At 38.2% G+C, this 22,761-nt stretch overlaps 1 protein-coding gene across 7 annotated transcripts in view; it reads right to left on the reverse strand.

Annotated features, from left to right (window-relative positions):
• Positions 1-22,761, reverse strand: part of ARHGAP19 (Rho GTPase activating protein 19) — a 70,520-nt gene that overhangs the window by 35,875 nt on the left and 11,884 nt on the right. For 4 of the 7 annotated variants that reach the window (XM_086379372.1, XM_086379370.1, XM_086379374.1 and 1 more), the window contains exons 2-4: positions 5,813-6,078; positions 4,499-4,579; positions 2,370-2,579 (exon numbers count right to left, since the gene is read on the reverse strand). In XM_086379372.1, the coding sequence (XP_086235498.1) occupies positions 2,370-2,579; positions 4,499-4,579; positions 5,813-6,078 (557 nt within the window). Of the gene's footprint in view, positions 1-2,369; positions 2,580-4,498; positions 4,580-5,812; positions 6,079-9,264; positions 9,384-20,847; positions 21,154-22,761 lie in introns of those variants that run through there. The other 3 variants (XM_086379368.1, XM_086379369.1, XM_086379371.1) reach the window with 3 other exon arrangements.

Consider the following 22,761-nt stretch of genomic DNA (forward strand, 5'->3'; position numbering starts at 1 on the left):
AAACCCCACCACTCTCCTACATTGCTGGTGGGAATGTAAAAAATGGTATGGCTACTGTGGAAAACAACTTGGCAGTTCCTCAAAAAGTTAAACATAGAGTTATCACATGACGTAGTAATTCCATTCCCAGTTATATACTCAAGAGAAATGAAAACAGTCCACACATATCTCTGATAATGCCACCCCCTTCACACTTCCTCAACAAGATATTTTACTGCTAAAAAACTATGAGAGTGAATCATGACCTGATACCAGGATGATCCAGGTATCAGAGTCAGAATCATGGCTCCTTACAGAGTCAGAATCATGGCTTCTTCTCTCACAGGCTATACAGGTTATCAATTAAAAACTGTCCCTGTTGCTGCTGCTGCTAAGTCGCTTCAGTCGTGTCCGACTCTGTGCGACTCCATAGATGGCAGCCCGCCAGGCTCCCCCGTCCCTGGGATTCTCCAGGCAAGAACACTGGAGTGGGTTGCCATTTCCTTCACCAATGCATGAAAGTGAAAAGTGAAAGTGAAGTCGCTCAGTCGTGTCCGACTCTTAGCGACCCCATGGACTGCAGCCTACCAGGCTCCTCCATCCATGGGATTTTCCAGGCAAGAGTACTGGAGTGGGGTGCCGTCGCCTTCTCCCTAGATCATCAGAATTTCAAAAGACACTGAAAAACATTTGGGTATAATTCATGTAGACCTGAAAATGATTACAGTGTGTTATTGAAGCTGTTTAACTTCAATTATAATTCCAGGTTTAGGAAAGGCAAATAATATCTCTAGACTGTTTCCTGTTAATACGAAATTGAAAACAAAAATCCCTGCCTGTTATCAGTAAGGCATGTCAAATGCTACACCTGTGCCACACCTTAGCGTGATCTCAAAGACCAGTGAATCATGGGGTGGTGGAGGGGAAGTTTCAGATACTGTACTAAATTAACTCAACAGGAAAGCAAACAGAACAGGCATTATTCATGTTAACCCTTATAAAAAGAACTTATCAATATTTTCTATATCTTTTTCAAAGATCCAAAAACTTTTATTTCTCCCCCCAAAAAACTGTGATGATATCGAGTGTTAGTTGCTCCGGCGTGCCCAACTCTTTGCAACCCCATGGACCACAGCCCACCAGGCTCCTCTGTCCATGGGATTTTCCAGGCAAGAATACTGGAATGGGTTGCCATTTCCTTCTCCAGGGGATCTTCCCGACCCAGGGATGGAATCCGGATCTCCTGCACTGCAGGCAGATTCTTTACCGACTGAGCTACGAGGGAAGCCAAAACAACTATAAAGCTGTATAATATTCTAGAAATATTTTCTCATTTGTATCATCTAAATTGTTCCTGGAAGTGCTAACAAAATCTAATCTTACTTTAGAAATTCAAAACCTATTTTTTTCTAAGCGGTAAAAATTATTCAAAAGAAAAAAACCTATTTCTTTTCCTTAAGATTAGAAGCGAGAGAGAAAGGCTCAAGGGTAGAAAACTAGGTAAATACAGTATGGACGTTGATGCTGTGTGCACTTAGAGTCTATAGTAGCACAACTGCTGTGCAATTTAAGAATGAATTCCTTACCACACAGGCATAAAAGGAAAAGAGGAAACTGTTTATGAGCTGAAAATGGAACATTCTGCAAGACACAGTAAATTAAAAAAGCAAACCACAGAACCATGTGTATAACACCCTACCATTACATAAAAAGAGAGAAAAGAAATATATGCAGGTATTTGTAAGTGTCTAAAATCTCTCTGTAAGGATACATTAGAAATCAATAGTACTGGTTCTCTCTTGGAAGAAAAACTGAGTACCAGGGAACAGAGATGGAAAAGAGGCTTTTCACTGGATGCTCTTGGAACCTTTTGAATTTTAATTCATAAGAATGTATTGCCTATTTAGAAAACAAGCAAAATTATTTTTTAAAGAGCAAATTTTCAACAGTAGAGATGATCTCAACTGAGGCATATTAATACTTAGCAAAAGTTCCAAACCAAGGCAAATACATCAAAACTGTGACCATTGACTTGGGTGTGTCAATCAATCCAGTGAAAAGCATACATTAATTAAACAACTAAAATGTTCAAAGCACAATGCTAGGATCCATCAGGAACACAAAAATAAACAAAACCCAGACTGTATCTTCAAAGAAGTTTATTTGACAAAAAAATTTGACTAAATCAAACGTAACTAGCCAATGCTTATGAGTATTCAGAAAGCCCAGAACTATCATGAAGTCTTAACCAATATTAGCAGAAGTTACAAACAACACAATATTATTGTTTACAAACAACAGAATATTCTGTGGGTTACAAAAATATTCCAGATGACTTTACTAAATTGAAATAAATGTACCTACAGCCCCTTCTCACCTCCAATACTCACCAGCAATTTTGAGGTGTGCGTGAAAATGTTTATGTGTCAGCAGGGGCTCAGGTAACTCTCCTAGAAACATCTTCAGCAAGGTAGCAACATCATTTGAGTGAAACTCCCCTGATTCCAAGTCAATATCAGTTCCATTATTGAGAGCATCTCTTAAAATCTGCTGTCGGACACTATTCCCTGGTACTCTAAACAAACCCTCTACTCGTAAGTCTGTTCAGCATGGAAGAAGAACAGAGGACAGGAAAAAAGAAACAGAGAATTATGATTAAAATAAGTCATCTAAAAGACCACTTTATATTTGAAAGACCCTTACAAAACCCTGAAGGAGGTTTTGCCTTTCTTCTCAGAGGAGCTGAGACCTACTGACCCCTGGGGAAACTTATCTGAACATCCCTGAGCACCCAGAGATCTTCCAGGCTGAGAGATGGTCCACCCAGGAGTCACTGAACCTCCTGAGGCACATCTGGAGACTGAATTTTATCCGGTTTTTTTTAACTCCTATTGAAATATAGTTGATTTAAAATGTTGTGTTAGCTTCAGGTATACAGCAAAGTGAGATATATATATATGTGAACGTTGCTCAGTCGTGTCCGACTCTTTGCGACCCCATGGACTACACAGTCCATGGAATTCTCCAGGCCAGGATACTGGAGTGGGTAGCCTTTCCCTTCTCCAAGGGATCTTCCCAACCCAGGGATCAAACCCAGGTCTCCCACATTGCAGGCAGATTCTTTACCAGCTGACCACAAGGGAAACCCATATATATATACATATATATATATGTATGTATGTATTAGATTATTTTGCATTATAGGTTATTACAAAATATTAAGTATAGTTCCCTGTGCTATGCAGTAGGTCCTTGTTGGTTATCTATTTTATATATAATAGAGCTTGAAAAATAAGTTGGAAGGAAAGCCACGTCTTCCTGAAGTCCCCTTCCCATGAGCCATCCCAGACTTTGTTGGAGGGGCTGAGTTTATCTGTGGAGGTACATTGCTCCTATAAACAGTTTCCCAGCCTAAAATGAATCGAGGGTCTCTGCACTACCCCAGGAATTAGAACTCTAATCTGTCAGATCACCTTTCCATCTAAGAGACTGCCAGAAGCTCAGTCATTCCAACTTAAGGATGCTTCCCTTCAACCTAGATTCTAAACTAATCTAAGGGTTAAAAAAGATGAGACACATTGTTTCAGTTTGATCTGGTAGAAGCATGAGAGGTCCTGTTTTCAGCTTAAGTATGTATTTTTCTGAATAGCTCCTTAATTCAGGTTTCCAAGTTGAAATGCCTACCAGCCACTCTGGCAACAGTAAATGAATGAACAGGAACCCTAACAAACTGATAAGCACCCACCTGTGCTCCAGATGACTGTGTCCCAAGAGGCCACAGGGCTCAAGTATGCTAGATCTTCCTGTTATCCAAAGAAAGCTGAAAACCTGGACTTTTCCCATTTTAAAAGACTGGAAACTAGTTTTATTTTTAACTTAATCAGCCAAACAAAACATGAAAATAGATAACTTAAGCCCTTAGGCTGTCAGTTTGTAACCTCTGCTCTAGCTCCCAGCACAGTGTCCCAGGTAGAGCAAGCCAAAAATAACCATTAGTGTTGAATTCATCATGGCATCACATAAAGCCACACATTTTATATACACTCAGCTGTGCCAAGTACTTAAAGCAATGACATATCCAGTATGACTACTAAAAAAGTGAAAAGGGAATTAAGTTGAGTGTGTTTTAATCAGAGAATTCTAGAGTTCAAAGGTATCTTTGGTGATAAATTATTATCCCTGGAATAAATGTTGAGACTCTTTAGAAGCAATGTATTTTTTCCAGAAGATGCGCCTCTCTCAATCCAGGGCAAAATGTGATTTCATAGACACTATCTAATGTGTGTGTGTATATGTGTGAGTGTGTGTGTGTGTGTTTGAGAGTATAAAGCAAATCAATACATGAGATGAAATTTATAAGGAAATATATTGAGAAACATGCCACCTGAAATTATCATTGATTAATTAGCGTCTTTGCTAATGGTTAACTGACACCTACTAACTCAAGGATATTAAGCTCCCAACAGAAAACTGACAACTGTTCATTAACAAAGAATTAAAAAATTTCAAGTAGTCTTACTCTTGTGTAGATATTCAATCAGTTGGTATATCTGGGCAATGCCTTCCTCTGTCAGTGGGGATCCAAAGACTACTCCTTTTTCTGAAAAAAGCCATACAATAGAACAAGGCTATATTTTCCATAAACAGTACAAAATCAGCATATTTAAAATCAGCATACCCCTCAAGCATCCTGTGTCACAGTTGAGCAAGTATGTTCACATGGTCAGTACAAAAAAACTTTAGAGTTGGAAGTACATCAGAAAATGTAATCAGGGAGAGGGAGAGGGTGGGATAATTTGGGAGAATGGCATTGAAATACGTATAATATCATATAGGAAACGAGTCACCAGTCCAGGTTCGATGCATGATACTGGATGCTTGGGGCTGGTACACCGGGACGACCCAGAGGGATGGTATGGGGAGGGAGGAGGGAGGAGGGTTCGGGATGGGCAATACGTGTATACCTGTGGTGGATTCACTTAGATATTTGGCAAAACCAATACAATATTGTAAAGTTTAAAAATAAAATAAAATTAAAAAAAGAAAAAAGAAAATGCAATCAGAACATCTTTCAATCAACTCTCTGCAAGTTTAATCTTACATAGTAGGTTCCCTGAAGGCAAAGACCATCTTCTTCTTTAATTAACAATACTTGGAATATTGATATTTAATTTAAAAACAAACAAAAAATAGAACTTATACCCATGATTATTAGAACATGATAGATTATCCACTAGAGTTGGTATAGGGTCTAACCTGTTATGTTTAAACTTTTTTGCTGCCCTTGGGATTTCCTTATATTTAATAAAACAAAATGGAATCTCTTTCACATCTTATCAAAAACAGTGTTAATAATCATAATTTATAGTATATAAAACTAATAACTTATTTCTGAGAAGGCTTTTTGATTCATAAGTATTAATATTTACCTTATCAAAGCATTCTATGGAATGAAAACATTAGAGAACTACTGCAATAAAACTACTGCAATAAAAAAATGGTCAAACTTTCTTTACTGTAGTCACCAGCTGTATAACTTTGTTCTTTTAATATTTTTAGTATAGTATTAATAGAGCATGAAAATCAAGGTGCTCCTGATAACTATGTAAACGAATCATGCTATTTTCTGGAGACTGATATATATGCTTTAATTAATCTAGGTAATTTTTATAATTTTTATCAATGTTACTTAAAGTTTTACTATTCATGTAATGAAAAAAATGACTAAAAAAATGCTTTACAATAATAGTAACTCCTCCACGAATGTGCAAATGTTTGGAGTAGAGCCCAGGAAGCAACTGAGACCTGCCCCCTTCACAGACACAATTCCTACCCTTTCGCTTGAGAGACATTAGAGACCGGAAGAATCCTGATGCCGGGCCTGCCCCACCAGGCAACTTAAGGTCCTCTTCTCCCATTAGCTGAGCCAACTCAGTTCCAGGTAGATCAATAAGTCTTGTAATATTGCTGACCACCAACTCAGTGAACACCTCAGGTTTCTCATGTCGGAGTTTCTCCACAAAAAAGTCAGGATTGAAGATAATGGGCTGACTTTGAAGGGAAGAGTCATTGCAGATGACAAAGTTGCAGATAGCTTCACTGAAAACAATGAAACAGAAGAATCTTTGAGGGGATCATTTTTGTATGCGTTTTTCATTCCCTCTCAACAACACAATTATTCATTCTTTCTGTGGGCTCATCTACATATACCAGTCTTTTGAAAACCTAATATTTAATCTGTTGACTGCACAAAGGAGACAAGCTGGACTCGCTGCTGTTTAGGTTATACCCACATAGATACTCAGAAATTTAGTTTAAAGAAAAGACATCAGATAGCCTCTATGGTATGACCTGAATTTGCCTCTTAATTTTACACATTCAGTCTACAAGAAGATAAGACCCTTACAGCCTCCTGAGTCTAACAGTAGTTTAGAATTGGCAGCCACAGAGACCACATTTCCTTATTAAAAGTTAAACCCTAAACCATCATCATTGTTAAATACTTTTAAAACGTTAGACCTGCAACTGTTCCCCCTAACATGGCAATGGGCAATCATTAAATTAAGGCCTTCTTGAGTGCACATGTTCAGTCACCTCAGTCACGTCTGACTCTGTGTGACCCTAGGGACTGTAGCCTGCCAGGCTCCTCTCTCCATGGGATTCTCCAGGCAAGAATAATGGAGTGGGTTGTCAAGCCCTCCTCCAGATCTTCCCAACCCAGGTATTGCAACTGTGTCTCCTGGGTCTCCAGCATTGCCTCTCCTGCGTCTCCTGCATTGCAGGCAGATTCTTTACCACTGAGCCACCAGGGAAGCCCCCTCTCAGGAGTACAGCCAGCATATGGTATTTCCCATCTGGTGATCAACTGCTGATAGTACCACAGTCAGGCTACTCGCAAATGCCACAGAAACCACAGGACAGTAAGCATGAGGCTACTGAAGAGACAAAACTATATCTAGTATAATAGACATTTCGAAGACATTTACTCTACACTCAAGGTCTTTTGGTTCCTAGGTCCCTACACAGACAGGTGTTTCCTTATAATCAGTCCCTTTCAGTTGAGCCAAGTATCCCTGGATTCTGTTCCTCATAACCAAAAAGCCTTAACTAGAATGGAAGGCACTTACAGGTACACAAAATAGATATTAATTCAGCCTTGCCCAGGTTCAGAAATAGGTTTTATTTTAAAATCCTTTGTTCTGGATGTCTCTGGCCCATCGTCTAAGTCCAAACTTTGCTCAAGGTCCTTCCTCTCTAAGGCACTTGGAAAAAAATTCATATTTTGCTTCTTCTATCTCTTCCATCACTGAGTAATACTCAGCAGATATGTTCTGTTGGCCCCTGATCTTACCTGGTTTTCCACTCCTACATTATCTGGGCTATACTGGAAAAGCTCCTTTGACTCTCAGAAATACTTTCTTCCTTATTGTTTTCTAATACGTAATTACTAAATTCTTTTTACTTTTAACATGTACATATAAGAACTGTATTATTCCATCTCTTGTAGCAGACACATCACCGCCTGTTTGTATCTATTATCAATTATCTCTAATGGCTTGTTCTAATTCTTATTATATAAACAGTCATCTATTATGCAACCAATGAGTAGATGTAACACAAACCAGAAAGAACAACTGACTCACATCTGTCAGGCAAAGCTGAAATTTACCTGACTCGATCAAACAGTCCCACAATAAAACAATCACAACTTACAAGTTTCCACAACACCCTAGCTACCAAACCTCTGTTCCAGGAAAAATTATACCTCTACATATTAAACATAACTAATCTCTAACACACTTTACCACTACTACCTGGATCTCTTTTTTTTTTTGCCCACAGCCTGTGGGATCCTAGTTTCCCTGCAGTGGAAGCACAGTCTTAACCGCGGGACGGCTGGGGAAGTTTTACAAAGATCATCTTTAATTTGGTATAATGAAAACAAGGTGTGGGTAAACTTGAGCGTTCATCTCTATGTCCTTGAAAAGTTATTACCTAATTTTAATCAACAGCCCAAGTGTTCAGTTGGTGACTACCAAATTTCTTTCTTTTCTCTAAAATGATAATATAAGAATTCACATAAAACTTAAAAATTATAAATATGTGTTCTCAAGCCAAAGTCTTAAGAAAGAGAACTAAAAATGCTCTTTCCTCAACCTTTTTACATACTAAGGCTAAAGATGTCAATGATTTAAAGATGCCAATGATTATGATATGAGCCAATTAAAATCAAAAAGAATCTTCATCCTAAGTCATTGACAAAGCCTCTTTTTATTTTAAATGTTGCCTTATTTCAGTCAAGATATGAGTCAATAGATTATTATTTATAATCACTGCCAATGAGAAATTACTACTGTACTGAGAGAGCCAGAAAATCATGAAATGGATTAGCAGCAAAAGAGTCTTATAATTTATCAAATCTAAGCTTTTATGACTGTCACATCTCTTTTAATTCTGAAAAGCAATTCAGGTCAAATTAATTCTAACATATAAATGTACATGAACAGCATCCATTATATTCCTAAAGTAGAAATACATACATACATATAACCTCCAGATCTTCAGTTTATTAATATCCAGAGTAAGACTCAGTTGAGATTCCAAAACTTACATAAGAGTTGACCTTCAGGCACTAAACTGGATCAAATACACATGCAGAAAGGAGCTAGAAGCACAAAACCCTACCTACATTGTTTCTCAACAGGATCCTTTCTGACTCTGTTCCCTCATAGTTAGAACAGGCAGGAGAATAAGTAAGTTCAAGGCTGCCCCCACCTATTTACAAGGAATACAAGAAAAAGATACCTAAGGAGTCCTAATACAGAAGTAACCAGTAAGCAAACACAGTTTCTTTTCCCCTTCCACTTTCTCTCCCTTTCCTTCCCATAATCATTCACTTTTGTTTTGTCTCACTTTAATTTCTTAAACCTAATTCTTTTTTGTCCTCTTCCTTATTTTTTCTGAGTGGAGCATGTGGTAAGACAAAAATGGAGAGAAATGGTTAAAAAGAAGTAAAACGGAAGATAAGAGAAGGAAAAGACAGATACAGTAGGTAATGCTTTTAAATTATCCGCATATCACAAAGTCCAATAATCTCTTTCCATGGAATACATAGTACCACAATGTAAAGCTAAGAATATCAAGGAACATGGTGAAGAACTTAAAAGAAGAGCTAAAGAAAAAAAATACTATTATTAAGCAAAACCACCTTCTCCCTCTACAGTAACTAATTTTAAAATGAGCTGTAAGTTTGTTCAAGTTTAAGAAAAAAAATTAATTTCTTACATAAGTGCTGAAAGCTTCTGATGAGGCATTGGTAAATCGAAGAGACAGGAAAAAAACTTTCTCCTTGTTTGTTGTAACAATGAAACCCTCCTTTCCCTGCCCTATCACAGCCTACACAAATTCCAGATATGTTAGAGGACACAAGGCACATTATGTGGCCTGAAAGGCAGTACTTATTAGGACTCTTAAGCATTTATCTGCAAGTAGGAACAAAACAGAAATTTAAAACTGGACCAGTTAATTATATTTGCCAACACGCAGATGAAGCTCAACAGTCTCCCATCACATTGAACACTGCATTAGACAAAACAATCACACAATATAAGAGTATAAGGACAAGCATATAAAGGCAAGAGCAATCCCTACACAAAAAATAAATTCCAGACAGAATAAAGGTCTAAATATAAAAAGTCAAACTTGGAAAAAAAATAAATTAATGGGGCAGAGGAAAGCATTCTTAAACACAATATAAAATGTACAATCCACAAAGAGAAGACTGAAACATTTAACTACATCAAAATTTTAAATGTCTGTTCAACAAATGACATTATAAACAAAGTTCTTAAAAAATGAAGTCACAGTACCTCTGGAGAGGGGAACTGGATGAAAGAACAGGAGTGGGAGAGAAACTTTTCACTGTATGTTTTGTATTTTCTGGATTTTCGATTCAAGTGAACATATTAACACTACTCATTCATAATAAATAAATGAATTTAAAATTTTTAAGTATTAATAAAAGATAAGCTATAAGCTGAAAAAAAACTTTTATTCATACAAAAGGATTAGTATTCAGAATTTATCAATATGACTAAAATTTATAAGAAAAACACTCAAAGAAAATTAGTCAAAAGATATGACCAATTCATAGAAGAGAGGTTAAATAACTAATAAATATGAAAATAATCCTAACTTTAGAAGTTAAAAAGGTAAAGCAAATTCAAAAATGGTATCTTCCGCCATCTATCATTTTGGCATAAACTATCAGATTTAGTGAAAGTCGCTCACTCATGTCCGACTCTTTGCAACCCCCTGGACTGAACAGTCCATGGAATTCTCCAGGCCAGAATACTGGACTGGGTAGCCATTCCCCTCTCCTAGAGATCTTCCCAACCTAGGGATCGAACCCAGGTCTCCCACTTTACAGGCAGATTCTTTACCAGCTGAGTTACCAGGGAAGCCTATCAGATTCAGGTGATACCAGATTAGGGTGATATCTTCTTATTCTTAGTTTGCTAAGGGTTATTTATTTATTATACTGAGTCTGTGCTTCAGTTCAGTCGCTCTGTCATGTCCAACTCTTTGCGACCCCATGGACTGCAGCACATCAGGCTTCCCTGTCCATCACCAACTCCCGGAGTTTACTCAAAACTCATGTCCATCGAGTCAGTGACACTACCCAATCATCTCATCCCCTGTTGTCCCCTTCTCCTGCCTTGAATCTTTCCCAGCATCACAGTCTTTTCCAGTGAGTCTGTTCTTTGCATCAGGTGGCCAAAGAATTGGAGTTGTAGCTTCAGCATCGGTCCTTCCAATGAACATTCAGGACTGATTTCCTTTAGGATTGACTGGCTGGATCTCCTTGCAGGCCAAGGGACTCTCAAGGGTCTTCTCCAACTCCACAGTCCAAAAGCATCAATTCTTCAGTGCTCAGCTTTCTTTATACTCCAACTCTCACATCCGTACATGACTACTGGAAAAACCATAGCTTTGACTAGATGGACCTTTGTTGGCTAAGTAATATCTCTGCTTTTTAATATGCTGTCTAGGTTGGTCATAGCTTTCCTGCCAGGGAGTAAGCGTCTTTTAATTTCATGGCTGCAATCACCATCTGCAGTGATTTTGGAGCCCCAAAAAATAAAGTTTGTCAGTTTCCATTGTTTCCCCATCTATTTGCCATGAAGTGATGGGACCAGATGCCATGATCTTAGTTTTCTCAATGTTGAGTTTTAAGCCAACTTTTTCACTCTCATCTTTCGCTTTCATCAAGAGGCTCTTTAGTTCTTCACTTTCTGCTATGAGGGTGGTGTCATCTGCATATCTGAGGTTATTGATATTTCTCCCCACAATCTTGATTCCAGCTTGTGCTTCATCCAGCCCAGCATTTCACATGAGTATCTGCTTAGTATTATCAAAAATTTTTGATAATCATGTAATTTTTCTCCTTTGTTTATGTAGTGAATGGTACTGACTAATGTTAAACCAACTGGGTATTTCTAGAATAAACCAAATATTGTAGTGATGTTTTATCATTTTTATATGCTGCTGAGTTTGGTTTACTAATTGTTTGTTTAGGTTTCTCCATATATGTCCCAAGTGAGATTATCATAGAATTGTCCTTTCTTATATTTTTCTTCATTAGGTTTTATATCAAGGTTGTGCTGGCCTGTCAAAGTGAGTTGGGGAGTGTGTCCTATTTTTCTATTTTCTGAAAAAGTTTAAGTGCTACTGTCATTTCTTCCTTAAGTGATGGAATTGGCTGATGAAGTCATCTGAACCTAGAGTTTTCTTTGTAAGGTTTTTAATTATATATATTCAATTTATTTTGTGTTACAGAACTATTCAAATTTTCTATTTCTTCTTGTATTAATTTTGATAAGTTGTATATTTCTTTATTGGCATAAACTTGTTCGTAATATCCTCTGAGGAACTTATTAACGTGTCCAGGTTCCATAGTGATCTGCTCGTCCTTGTTCCTGATACTGGTAATTTTTTTCTTTAATTTATGAATCTTATTAGAGATTTATCGATTTTTATTAGCATTGTCAAGGTTCCAGTTTTTGGGTTTGCTGAATTCCTCTATTACATGTTTGGTATTTATTTCACTAACATCTGTTCTGATCTTTATTACTTCCTTTCTTCTTTACTGGACTCAGGATAAGGTGCTACAAATCAATGGGGAATGAATGACCTTTTCACTGAATGGTGCTGAGACATGTGGACAACTATAGGGGGAAAAAGTGAAAACTGACACCTATGTCACTATGCTGCTGCTGCTAAGTCGCTTCAGTCGTGTCCGACTCTGTGCGACCCCAGAGACGGCAGCCCACCAGGCTCCCCCGTCCCTGGGATTCTCCAGGCAAGAGCACTGGAGTGGGTTGCCATTTCCTTCTCCAGTGCATGAAAATGAAAAGTGAAAGTGAAGTTGCTCAGTCGTGTCCGACTCTTAGCGACCCCATAGACTGCAGCCCACCAGGCTCCTCCATCCATGGGATTTTCCAGGCAAGAGTACTCGAGTGGGGTGCCATTGCCTTCTCCAATGTCACTATACACAAGGTCAATTTTGGGTGAATTATTGATTTAACGGTGAAAAACAAAACAGTAACCCTACTAGAAGGTTAATATAGAAGAATATATTATTGAACTCAGAGTGGGGAAATAATTTTTAAATTACACATTAAAAATAGCAACCACAAAGAAAAAGCTCAATACTTTTGAGTTCATTAAAATAAGAACTATGTTATCAAAAGACACCATTAAGAAAGTAAAAAATATATCTACAATATATATGGTGGGGAAATATATCTACAATATATATGGTTAAAAAAGGCTCATACCCTGAATATATACAGATGTCGTACAATCAATATGAAAAAATAAATAACCAACAGAAAAACAAGCATGAGATTTCAAGAAACTCTCATTTTAAAAACTACTCAATACCTCTAGACATCAAAGAACTGCAAATTAAAAATCAATGACATACTATCATCCAACAGAATGGCTAAAATTGACAATACCAAGGATTAGAGAAAATAATTCTAACTTTATAAAGTAACTATTTTATACAGATAGTGGGGCTATAACTGCTTCATCTTATCTACAATATGAATGAACAAGTATACCCTATGAGCAACAATTCTAAAAACATGTCTAGCATGTGCATGCAGCAACATGGGCACCAAAAATCCCAAGCAAGAATGTTCACTGATACATTAATTTCTAAGCAGCCAAAACTGGAAGCAAAATGTCCAGCAGAATGGTTTTTAAAATGTGGCATATATAATAGCAATTTTCTTTAATGCTACTTATGTATTGATTTATTTTTGGCTGTCCTGGGTGGGTCCTCCGTGTACTGGGCTTTTCTCTAGTTGTCGCGAGCAAGGGCTGCTCTTCACTGCAGTGCACAGGCTTCTCACTGCCATTTCCTCTCTTGTTCCGGAGCACAGGCTCACCGGCTTCAGTAGTTGCAGCGCGAGGGCTCAGTAGTTGCCGCTCCCGGTCTCTAGAGCACAGGCTCAATAGTTGGGCCCATGAGCTTAGTTACTCCGCAGCATGTGAAATCCTCCTGGATCAGGGATCAAACCCGTGTCTCCTGCGCTGGCAGGCAGATTCTTTAATAATGGGAGATTTTATAGCAATGAAAAAGGACAAAGTCCAGTTACATACACAATCATGAATGAATCTCACAGATAACTGAGCAAAAGATGTCCTTCTCTCTCTCTCATACACACATACACACACACAAACTACTTACTATATAATGCTATTTTCATATCAAATTTTAAAAACAGACAAAAAATATAGTGTTTAGAGATAAGTCTCCAATTTACAATGGTTCAACTTACAATTGTTCAACTCTATGATGGTGTGAAAACAATATGCATTCACTAGAAACTCTACTTCAAATTTTTGAATTTTGATCTTTTCCTGGGCTAGCAATATGTAGTACAATACTGTTTGGTGATGCTGGGCAGCAGCAACGAGCCACAACTCCCAGGTAGCCACGAGGTCATGAGGGTAAACCAAAACATTTACAACCATTCTGGTTTTTGACTTTTAATACAGTATTCAATATAGTACATGAGATATTCAATACTTTATTATAAAATAGGCTTTGTTTTAAATGATTCTGACCAACTACAGGCTAATGTGAGTGGTCTGAGCATGTTTAAGTTAGGCTAGGCTAAGCTATCATGTTCAATAGGTTGGGTGTATTAAATGAATTTTCAACTCTATTGTAAAGCAAGGAAGAATTGTACTTGCTTAAGTAGCAAATTGTAGAGAAAAGCAAAGATGTATTTACCATTCAGGATAATGGTTACGTTTGGGGGTTAGTGATTATGAGAAGACAAGAGGGCATAAGGAGAGTTTCTAGGGTGCTAGCACTGTTTTGGGAAAAAGTATTAGGCTGTGGCAGAGAAGGTAATGGCACCCCACTCCAGTACTCTTGCCTGGAAAATCCATGGACAGAGGAGCCTGGTAGGCTGCAGTCCATGGGGTCGCTAAGAGTCGGACCAGACTGAGCGACTTCACTTTCACTTTTCTCTTTCATGCATTGGAGAAGGAAATGGCAACCCACTCCAGTATTCTTGTCTGGAGAATCCCAGGGATGGCGGAGCCTGGTGGGCTGCTGTCTATGGGGTCGCACAGAGTCCGACATGACCGAAGCGACTTAGCATTAGCATTAGCATTAGGCTGTGGGGAAACGGAGTGATTCATTTGAAGTAAATATGGAAAATGCTGAGATTTGTTGAAGCTGGGTATTAGAAAGAGTATTGATTATTACTTGTATGTATAATCAGTATCTTTCATGACAATTTTTTTTAAAAAACCAAGTATAGATTTGACCTAAATCTTGGTACAATTTGATGTAAATATCACAGAAAATCAAAATACAGTATATACTAAAGATTAATTTCCTCATCATAAAAGTTTTTGCATAGATGGCTAGTACCAGGAGAATTAGTAGTTAGGTATAAAGGCAAACAGAGATAGCAAAGACTTCAGTATTTAAGAGCATATACCAGGGCATTCAAAGCCGGTGCTCTGGGACAACCCAGAGGGATGGGGTGGGGAGGAAGGTGGGAGGGGGGTTTAGCACGGGGGTACACATGTACACCTGTGGCTGATCCATGTCGATGTATGGCAAAAACCACCACAATATTGTAAAGAATCAGCCTCCAATTAAAATAAATAAATTTGTTAAAAATTAAAATAAAGGACTATAAGAATAGAAGAAAAAAAAAGCATATACTAAGCAACCATCCCAAAGAGTAACAGAGGCAAGACTTATCCCTTAAAAAGGGTATTTTTTAATACCAATAGTCTGCAGTGATTACTTTTACCACTAGATGGAACTCTACATGTAAGGTGATATGCTTAGTGAAGGACTGGAAACAAAATCCACAGCTGAAAAATCAATTACATAAAAATGAAATGCAAGTGCTTTTAAAGCATTTTGAACCCATGAATCTGTAAAATTCAAGGCAGTGGGAAAAAAAAAAAAACAACCCTGTATCCTACAGATGTATCTTTTGGCTGACTACTCCCAAAAATGCATGCCCACAAAACTAAATGTTTCCTCCCTAGTGAACTACTTAACCTGATTTGTTCTCCAAGAACCACAATCTTGGCAACATCTTTCAAAATAGGAGCTATATTTAAAGTTGTCTAAACCTGACTTACCACCCTGAGAGAAGTATGTACTCTCTTACTATGTTTTCAACCTTAGCTGTGAAACATGGCTTTAAATGTGTCACTTTATTGAAGAGCTGTTAGATATGAATACATACAAGTATTAAACAAGAGGCTATTATTTCTCCCTTTTTCTACCTATACCAGCCAAAGTTAAACTGGTATGAAAGTTGTACATAAACAAAAAGGATAAAGTGGGCTCCAGGTGTTCAAGCTGGCAGGTTTTTTATAACACAGGTTAAGGCTGATAAGTAGTACCACAGTTTTTCAGGAAATAATATCCAATTCCTTAAACAAAAATTTTGAAACACATCCCAAGATCTGCCCTTAAGAGTAGCTGCCCAAGGTTTAGTAATATGGACCTCTTATCACTAATTTAGACTTCAGGCAATGGCACCCCACTCCAGTACTCTTGCCTGGAAAATCCCATGGACGGAGGAGCCTGGTAGGCTGCAGTCCATGGGGTCGCTAAGAGTCGGACACGACTGAGCGACTTCACTTTCACTTTTCACTTTCTTGCATTGGAGAAGGAAATGGCAACCCACTCCAGTGTTCTTGCCTGGAGAATCCCAGGGATGGGGGAGCCTGGTGGGCTGCCGTCTATGGGGTCGCACAGAGTTGGACATGACTGAAGCGACTTAGCAGCAGCAGTCTACAAAAATTTATTTGGCCCCTTTATTTGATCCCAACTTGAACTAATTTCAGACTACTAGAGCAACTTTATCGGAATTAAAGTGGCAGATGAAGGAATTCCTCATTGTTTACCCTCTTAACCTAAGCATTCTGCAAATGTGGTCAAGATTTTAACCCTATGAAATGACAATGGAAAGTTCTCAGTCTAAAGGACTAATTTGTCTTCCTCTGAGTACCAATAATGCAAGTTAATTAACATATATTTAATTTGTCAATTTTTATCCCTTTGGGTGTCACAAGAATTGGTATTAATTGTTTCTGCCACTTCGCTTACTTTTTCTCACCAAGGCTGGTGAACAATTGGAAGAAAGTTTACTTGTATTGGAAAAGTAACATGAAAATTCCCTATTTATTTGGAGAAAGTTCTATAGGATGCTTCACTGACAAAAGATTGTCTCTCTTATTACATAAAAACTGTTTACCCCTCAAAAAAGTACAGTCAAAGCTTTAGGAGACTCTTTTCCTATAGACTTTAAATGCCATGAGTCTCAGGCAATTAAAACCAATAGATTTCTACCTATGATCAGATTACATTTCAAAAGACTACTTCTAAATCCACTTGTTCCAAAGTCCAGAATGATACTATCCAAGAGACTGCTAATGCTTTTGCTCTGGCACATGACTGTTCGTATCTATACAACTTCACATATTGAAAATTCTTAAGAGTTTTAATATCTTAGTCAGTACTCAATGAACCTAATAGTAAGTCTCTTCATCAGCTAGCATAAGAAAGTGAGTTGCTTTTCTGAGGCACATATTAGCCAAACAAGAAATCAAGTTACTCACATGTCATTTAAATTCAAACTAATTGTGATCTACCTAGTACTTTGTAATTTTAAGAAGCTGTAAGGTACAGGAACAAACTAAAACAAACTAAACTAAGTCTGTGGTGCCCAAAAGTTTAAATTTCACCGAATACTATAAGATGCTATTTTGTTTTCCACTATCTCTATTTTCAAAAATACAAATGCTCAGCTATAAGTGCAATTAGCACATAGGCACCCAGAAGCTCCTGTGAAAGGTCTTTGAAAATTAGGTTGCAAATAATTTTTCTTTTACTGCATTTGCACATACATGCTAGTCTTTTAAGTGTTATTATTTTAAAGAGATCTTTGGGTATTTGCTAAAACTCCTTTGAAATTGGAAGTAATTATGACGCTTTTTCCACTATGGTAAACCTTAAGCAACCACCACTTTGGGGAAACATCATACACTTTCTCACTCAACACTTTCTGAATGACACCAACTGTTGAGATACGTGATATTGAAAAGATGGATTCTAATATATGAAATTTTATGCTGCATGAAATTTTTTTAATTTAAATATCCCAATTTCTTTTCAACACTTTAAAAAAATTATTTTATTTTTTTTGACCATATCTCGGGGCTTATGAGATCTTAGTTCCCCAACCAGGGATTGAACCTGGGACCTTGGCAGTGAAAGCAGAGATCTACCTGCTGGACCACTTTTTATTTCTTAACTCCTAAAAAGAAACTATTGTGTCAGTTAAAATAGTTATGCTTTGAAAAATGTAGGCTTTATCCTCCGTACACACCTTAATACCCATACTCTCAATTTAAATTTTAATGAAAATTTAACACAATGATGTAAGTGTATGCTTCATACTGGTGTACTTATTTTTAATATTTAAAAGCCATATTGGATGAAAAATCCAGATTGAAAAATGACTGATCTCTTGCTTAGGGTCATCCTAACAAAAGCAGCAGATTGAATAGCAGATCTAATTAAGGAGAGCTTGGTCATAAGGACAGCTACTACAAAATGACCTGATCAAAAGGAAAAAAATAAAGTAGACCTTGTTATCTGAGTGAAAAAAAAACTATTATTGCAACCAATGACAGATTGTAGGGATTCCAAAAATCAGAAAACTTTAAAATGATAAATAGACTTAACCATACAAAAGCTGCTGCTGCTGCTGCTAAGTTGCTTCAGTCGTGTCCGACTCTGTGCGACCCCATAGATGGCAGCCCACCAGGCTCTCCCGTCCCTGGGATTCTCCAGGCAAGAACACTGGAGTGGGTTGCCATTTCCTTCTCCAATGCATGAAAGTGAAAAGTGAAAAGTGAAAGTGAAGTCGCTCAGTCGTTTCCGACTCTTTGAGACCCCATGGGCAAGAGTACTGGAGTGGGGTGCCATTGCCTTCTCCAATAAAAAAGCTAGTCAGATTTAAAAAAAAAAACCAAACCTAGTCAGATTTCAAAGGGCTTACTACAGTGCATGTAGCTTTCTCTGATTAAAGTTTGACTTTCTTAGAGAGCAGGAAGTGTTTGAAGATAATGTCAAGAATGTTACTAAATACTATTGCTGTACACTTTCTTGGTTTCTCATCTTCTCCTAATTGTTAGTTTCCTGTTATTTGGTGAGTTATTTGGTGAGTTTTTTTAAATTTCATTTTTAATTTCATTACAGCTTCATTTAATTTCATTAATTTTCATTAATTTCATTTTTTAATTTCATTTTCAAAAAACATTCTTGGTTTTATCCTTGTAATTGTGTTCACCATAAAAATAAAACAAGTGAAGAACTCCTACATTATGTAATCCCAATGTCATTCTTTATAGTTCCTAAATTAATGAAGTTCGCCACTTCCCAAATGTATTGATATAATTAAGACACATACATACAGCAATTGTTCAATCTCATAGTTCAGCTTAACAAATCACCTGTATTTAATTTCATAACTGATATTGTTATTTTTTCATCTGATTATCTTAGAAGCTATGGCTTTATACAGTTTTATAGTTTGATACTAACACATTTCCCATTATAAAATGTACTGTCATTAACTCACTCTATACTTTTAAAATTATTTATAAAGTAGATCACAAAACTTGTGAACTTCTGACAAAACTGTTCCTTTTTTATCTATCACTATATTTTAAAATTACAGAAAAGAACAACAGTTTTCCTACAGTTCAGTTCAGTTCAGTCACTCAGTCTTGTCCAACTCTTTGCGACCCCATGAAATCACAGCACGCCAGGCCTCCCTGTCCATCACCAACTCCCGGAGTTCACTCAGACTCACATCCATCGAGTCAGTGATGCCATCCAGCTATCTCATCCTCTGTCGTCCCCTCCTCCTCCTGCCCCCAATCCTTCCCAGCACCAGAGTTTTTTCCAGTGAGTCAACTCTTCACATAAGGTGGCCAAAGTACTGGAGTTTCAGCTTCAGCATCATTCCTTCCAAAGAAATCCCAGGGCTCACCTCTTTCAGAATGGACTGCTTGGATCTCCTTGCAGTCCAAGGGACTCTCAAGAGTCTCCTCCAGCACCACAGTTCAAAAGCATCAATTCTTTGGCACTCAGCTTTCTTCACAGTCCAACTCTCACATCCATACATGACTACTGGAAAAACCATAGCCTTGACTAGATGGACCTTTGTTGGCAACGTAATGTCTCTGCTTTTCAATATGCTATCTAGGTTGGTCATAACTTTCCTGCCAAGTAGTAAGCATCTTTTAATTTCATGGCTGCAGTCACCATCTGCAGTGATTCTGGAGCCCCCAAAAATAAAGTCTGACACTGTTTCCACGGTTTCCCCATCTATTTCCCATGAAGTGATGGGACCAGATGCCATGATCTTCATCTTCTGAATGTTGAGCTTTAAGCCAATTTTTTCACTCTCCACTTTCACTTTCATCAAGAGGCTTTTTAGTTCCTCTTCACTTTCTGCCATAAGGGTGGTGTCATCTGCATATCTGAGGTTATTGATATTTCTCCCGGCAATCTTGACTCCAGCTCGTGCTTCTTCCAGCCCAGCGTTTCTCATGATGTACTCTGCATATAAGTTAAATAAGCAGGGTGACAATATACAGCCTTGACATACTCCTTTTCCTATTTGGGACCAGTCTGTTGTTTAATGTCCAGTTCTAACTGTTGCTTCCTGACTTGCATACAGATTTCTCAAGAGGCAGATCAGGTGGTCTGGTATTCCCATCTCTTTCAGAATTTTCCACAGTTTATTGTGATCCACATAGTCAAAGGCTTTGGCATAGTCAATAAAGCAGAAATAGATGTTTTTCTGGAACTCTCTTGCTTTTTCAATGATCCAGCAGATGTTGGCAATTTGATCTCTGGTTCTTCTGCCTTTTCTAAAACCAACTTGAACATCTGGAAGTTCATGGTTCACGTATTGCTGAAGCCTGGCTTGGAGAATTTTGAGCATTACTTTACCAGCGCGTGAGATGAGTGCAATTGTGCGGAAGTCTGAGCATTCTTTGAGCATAATATTTTAAAATTACAGAAAAGGACAACAGTTTTCCTACAGTAGGCACTAAAGACTGTAACACAAAAGACAATAACAAGATCATTAACTGCTGGATGCACGGTACAGACAATGGAAGCTCTAAGAATTCAGAGGCAGGAGAGACTCTTTCACTCTTATACAAGGAGAGTTGAGATTTGCAGTAGGTCTTAAAGATGAGAAGGGTTTGACAGAGTTTGACAGTACTCACCTTGAGCACTCTGACTCCCATCCTCCTCCTTCAGACAGTTTCCATTCTCCAAGACCCCGTCCTACAGGGCTCATCAGCGCTGCCTCCAAAGCCTGCCCCTGTGGCTGTGGCTGGCAGCCTCTACAGTAAGTCACCCTCTTGTTCCCATATTTTCGTTTTTTCATTTTCATCTACTCTCTTGCTCTGCTCCCTTCCATACCATTTTTCCAGTGCTTCCTAGATTTTCACAAGCCACAACTATTGAGCCTGTTCTCTGGAGTCCATGTGCAGCAACTGCTGAAGCCTGTGAACCCTACAGTCCATGCTCTGCAAAAAGAGAAGCCACCACAATGAGATGCCCACGAACCACACCTAGAGAGTAACTCCCCCCTCGCCACGACTAAAGGAAAGCCCACGAAGCAACAAAGACTCAGCACAACCATAAGCTCAGCAGTAAAGAATCTGCCTGCAATGCAGACGCCGCAGGAGATGTGGGTTTGATCCCTGAATCGGGAAGATTCCCTGTAGGAGGAAATGGCAACCCACTCCAGTATTCTTGTCTGGAGAATCCCACAGAGAAGCCTAGCAGGCTACAGTCCACGGGGTCGTAGAGAGTTGGACACAACTGAAGAGACTTGGCAAGCATGCATGCTCACTGTGCATAGGCTTAAATAAATAAAATTATTTTTTTAATTACACATATTTCAGATCATTATAAACATCAGTTTTTAAAACTTCATATAACTATATACCAGTAACCCCAAACAAAAAGACAAGAAATGTTAAAGTAGCTTGCTCAAAGACACATACTGTTTTAACTGAGGGAAAAGTTATCAGTAAACAACATATCTGCTGGGATCTTCCCAAGTTTGAAACTGCAAAGATCCATGCTGTTGTTGCTGTTCTGTCAATGTATCGTGTCCGACTCTTTGCAACCCCATGGACTGCAGCACATCAAGCTTCCCTGTTCTTCACTATCTCCCAGAGTTTGCTCAAACTCATGTACATGGAACACTGATGCTATCTATCTCATCCTCTGCCACACCCTTCTCCTCCTGCCTTCTTTCCCAGCACCAGGGCCTTTTCCAGAGAGCCAGCTCTACACATCAGGTTGCCAAAGTATTAGAGCTTCAGCATCAGTCCTTCCAATGAATATTCAGGACCGCTTTCCTTTAGGATTGACTGGTTAGATCTCCTTGCAATCCAAGGGACTCCCAAGAGTCTTCTCCAACACCACAGTTCAAAAGCATCAATTCTTCAGCACTCAAGTTTCTTTATAGTCGAACTCTCACATCCATACATGAGTACTAGAAAAACCATAGCTTTGACTAGATGGACCTTTGTTGGCAAAGTAATGTCTCTGCTTTTTAATATGCTGTCTAGGTTGGTCATGGCTTTTCTTCCAATGAGTGTCTTTTAATTTCATGACTGCAGTCACCATCTACAGTGATTCTGGAGCCCCAAAAAATAGTCTCTCACTTTTTCCATTGTTTTCTCATATATATGGGAATTGGTTATATATATTATATAGATTTTTATATAGATTTTATATATTTATATTAATATTATTATATTATATAATATTATATTTTATTGGAGAAGGCAATGGCACCCCACTCCAGTACTCTTGCCTGGAAAATCCCATGGACAGAGGAGCCTAGTGGGCTGCAGTCCATGGGGTCTCGAAGAGTCTCGACTGAGCGACTTCACTTTCACTTTGCACTTTCATGCATTGGAGAAGGAAATGGCAACCCACTCCAGTGTTCTTGCCTGGAGAATCCCAGGGACAGGGGAGCCTGGTGGGCTGCCGTCTATGGGGTCGCACAGAGTCCGACACCACTGAAGTGACTTAGCAGCAGCAGCTTTCACTTTCATTTCACTATCACTTTCAGCTCTTTAGTACTTCTTCACTTTCTGCCATAAGGGTGGTGTCAT

Source organism: Bos grunniens, chromosome 26, assembly GCF_055505025.1.
Source record: "Bos grunniens cultivar Pamir isolate PY7600 chromosome 26, Bosgru_T2T1.0, whole genome shotgun sequence".
NCBI lineage: Eukaryota > Metazoa > Chordata > Mammalia > Artiodactyla > Bovidae > Bos > Bos grunniens.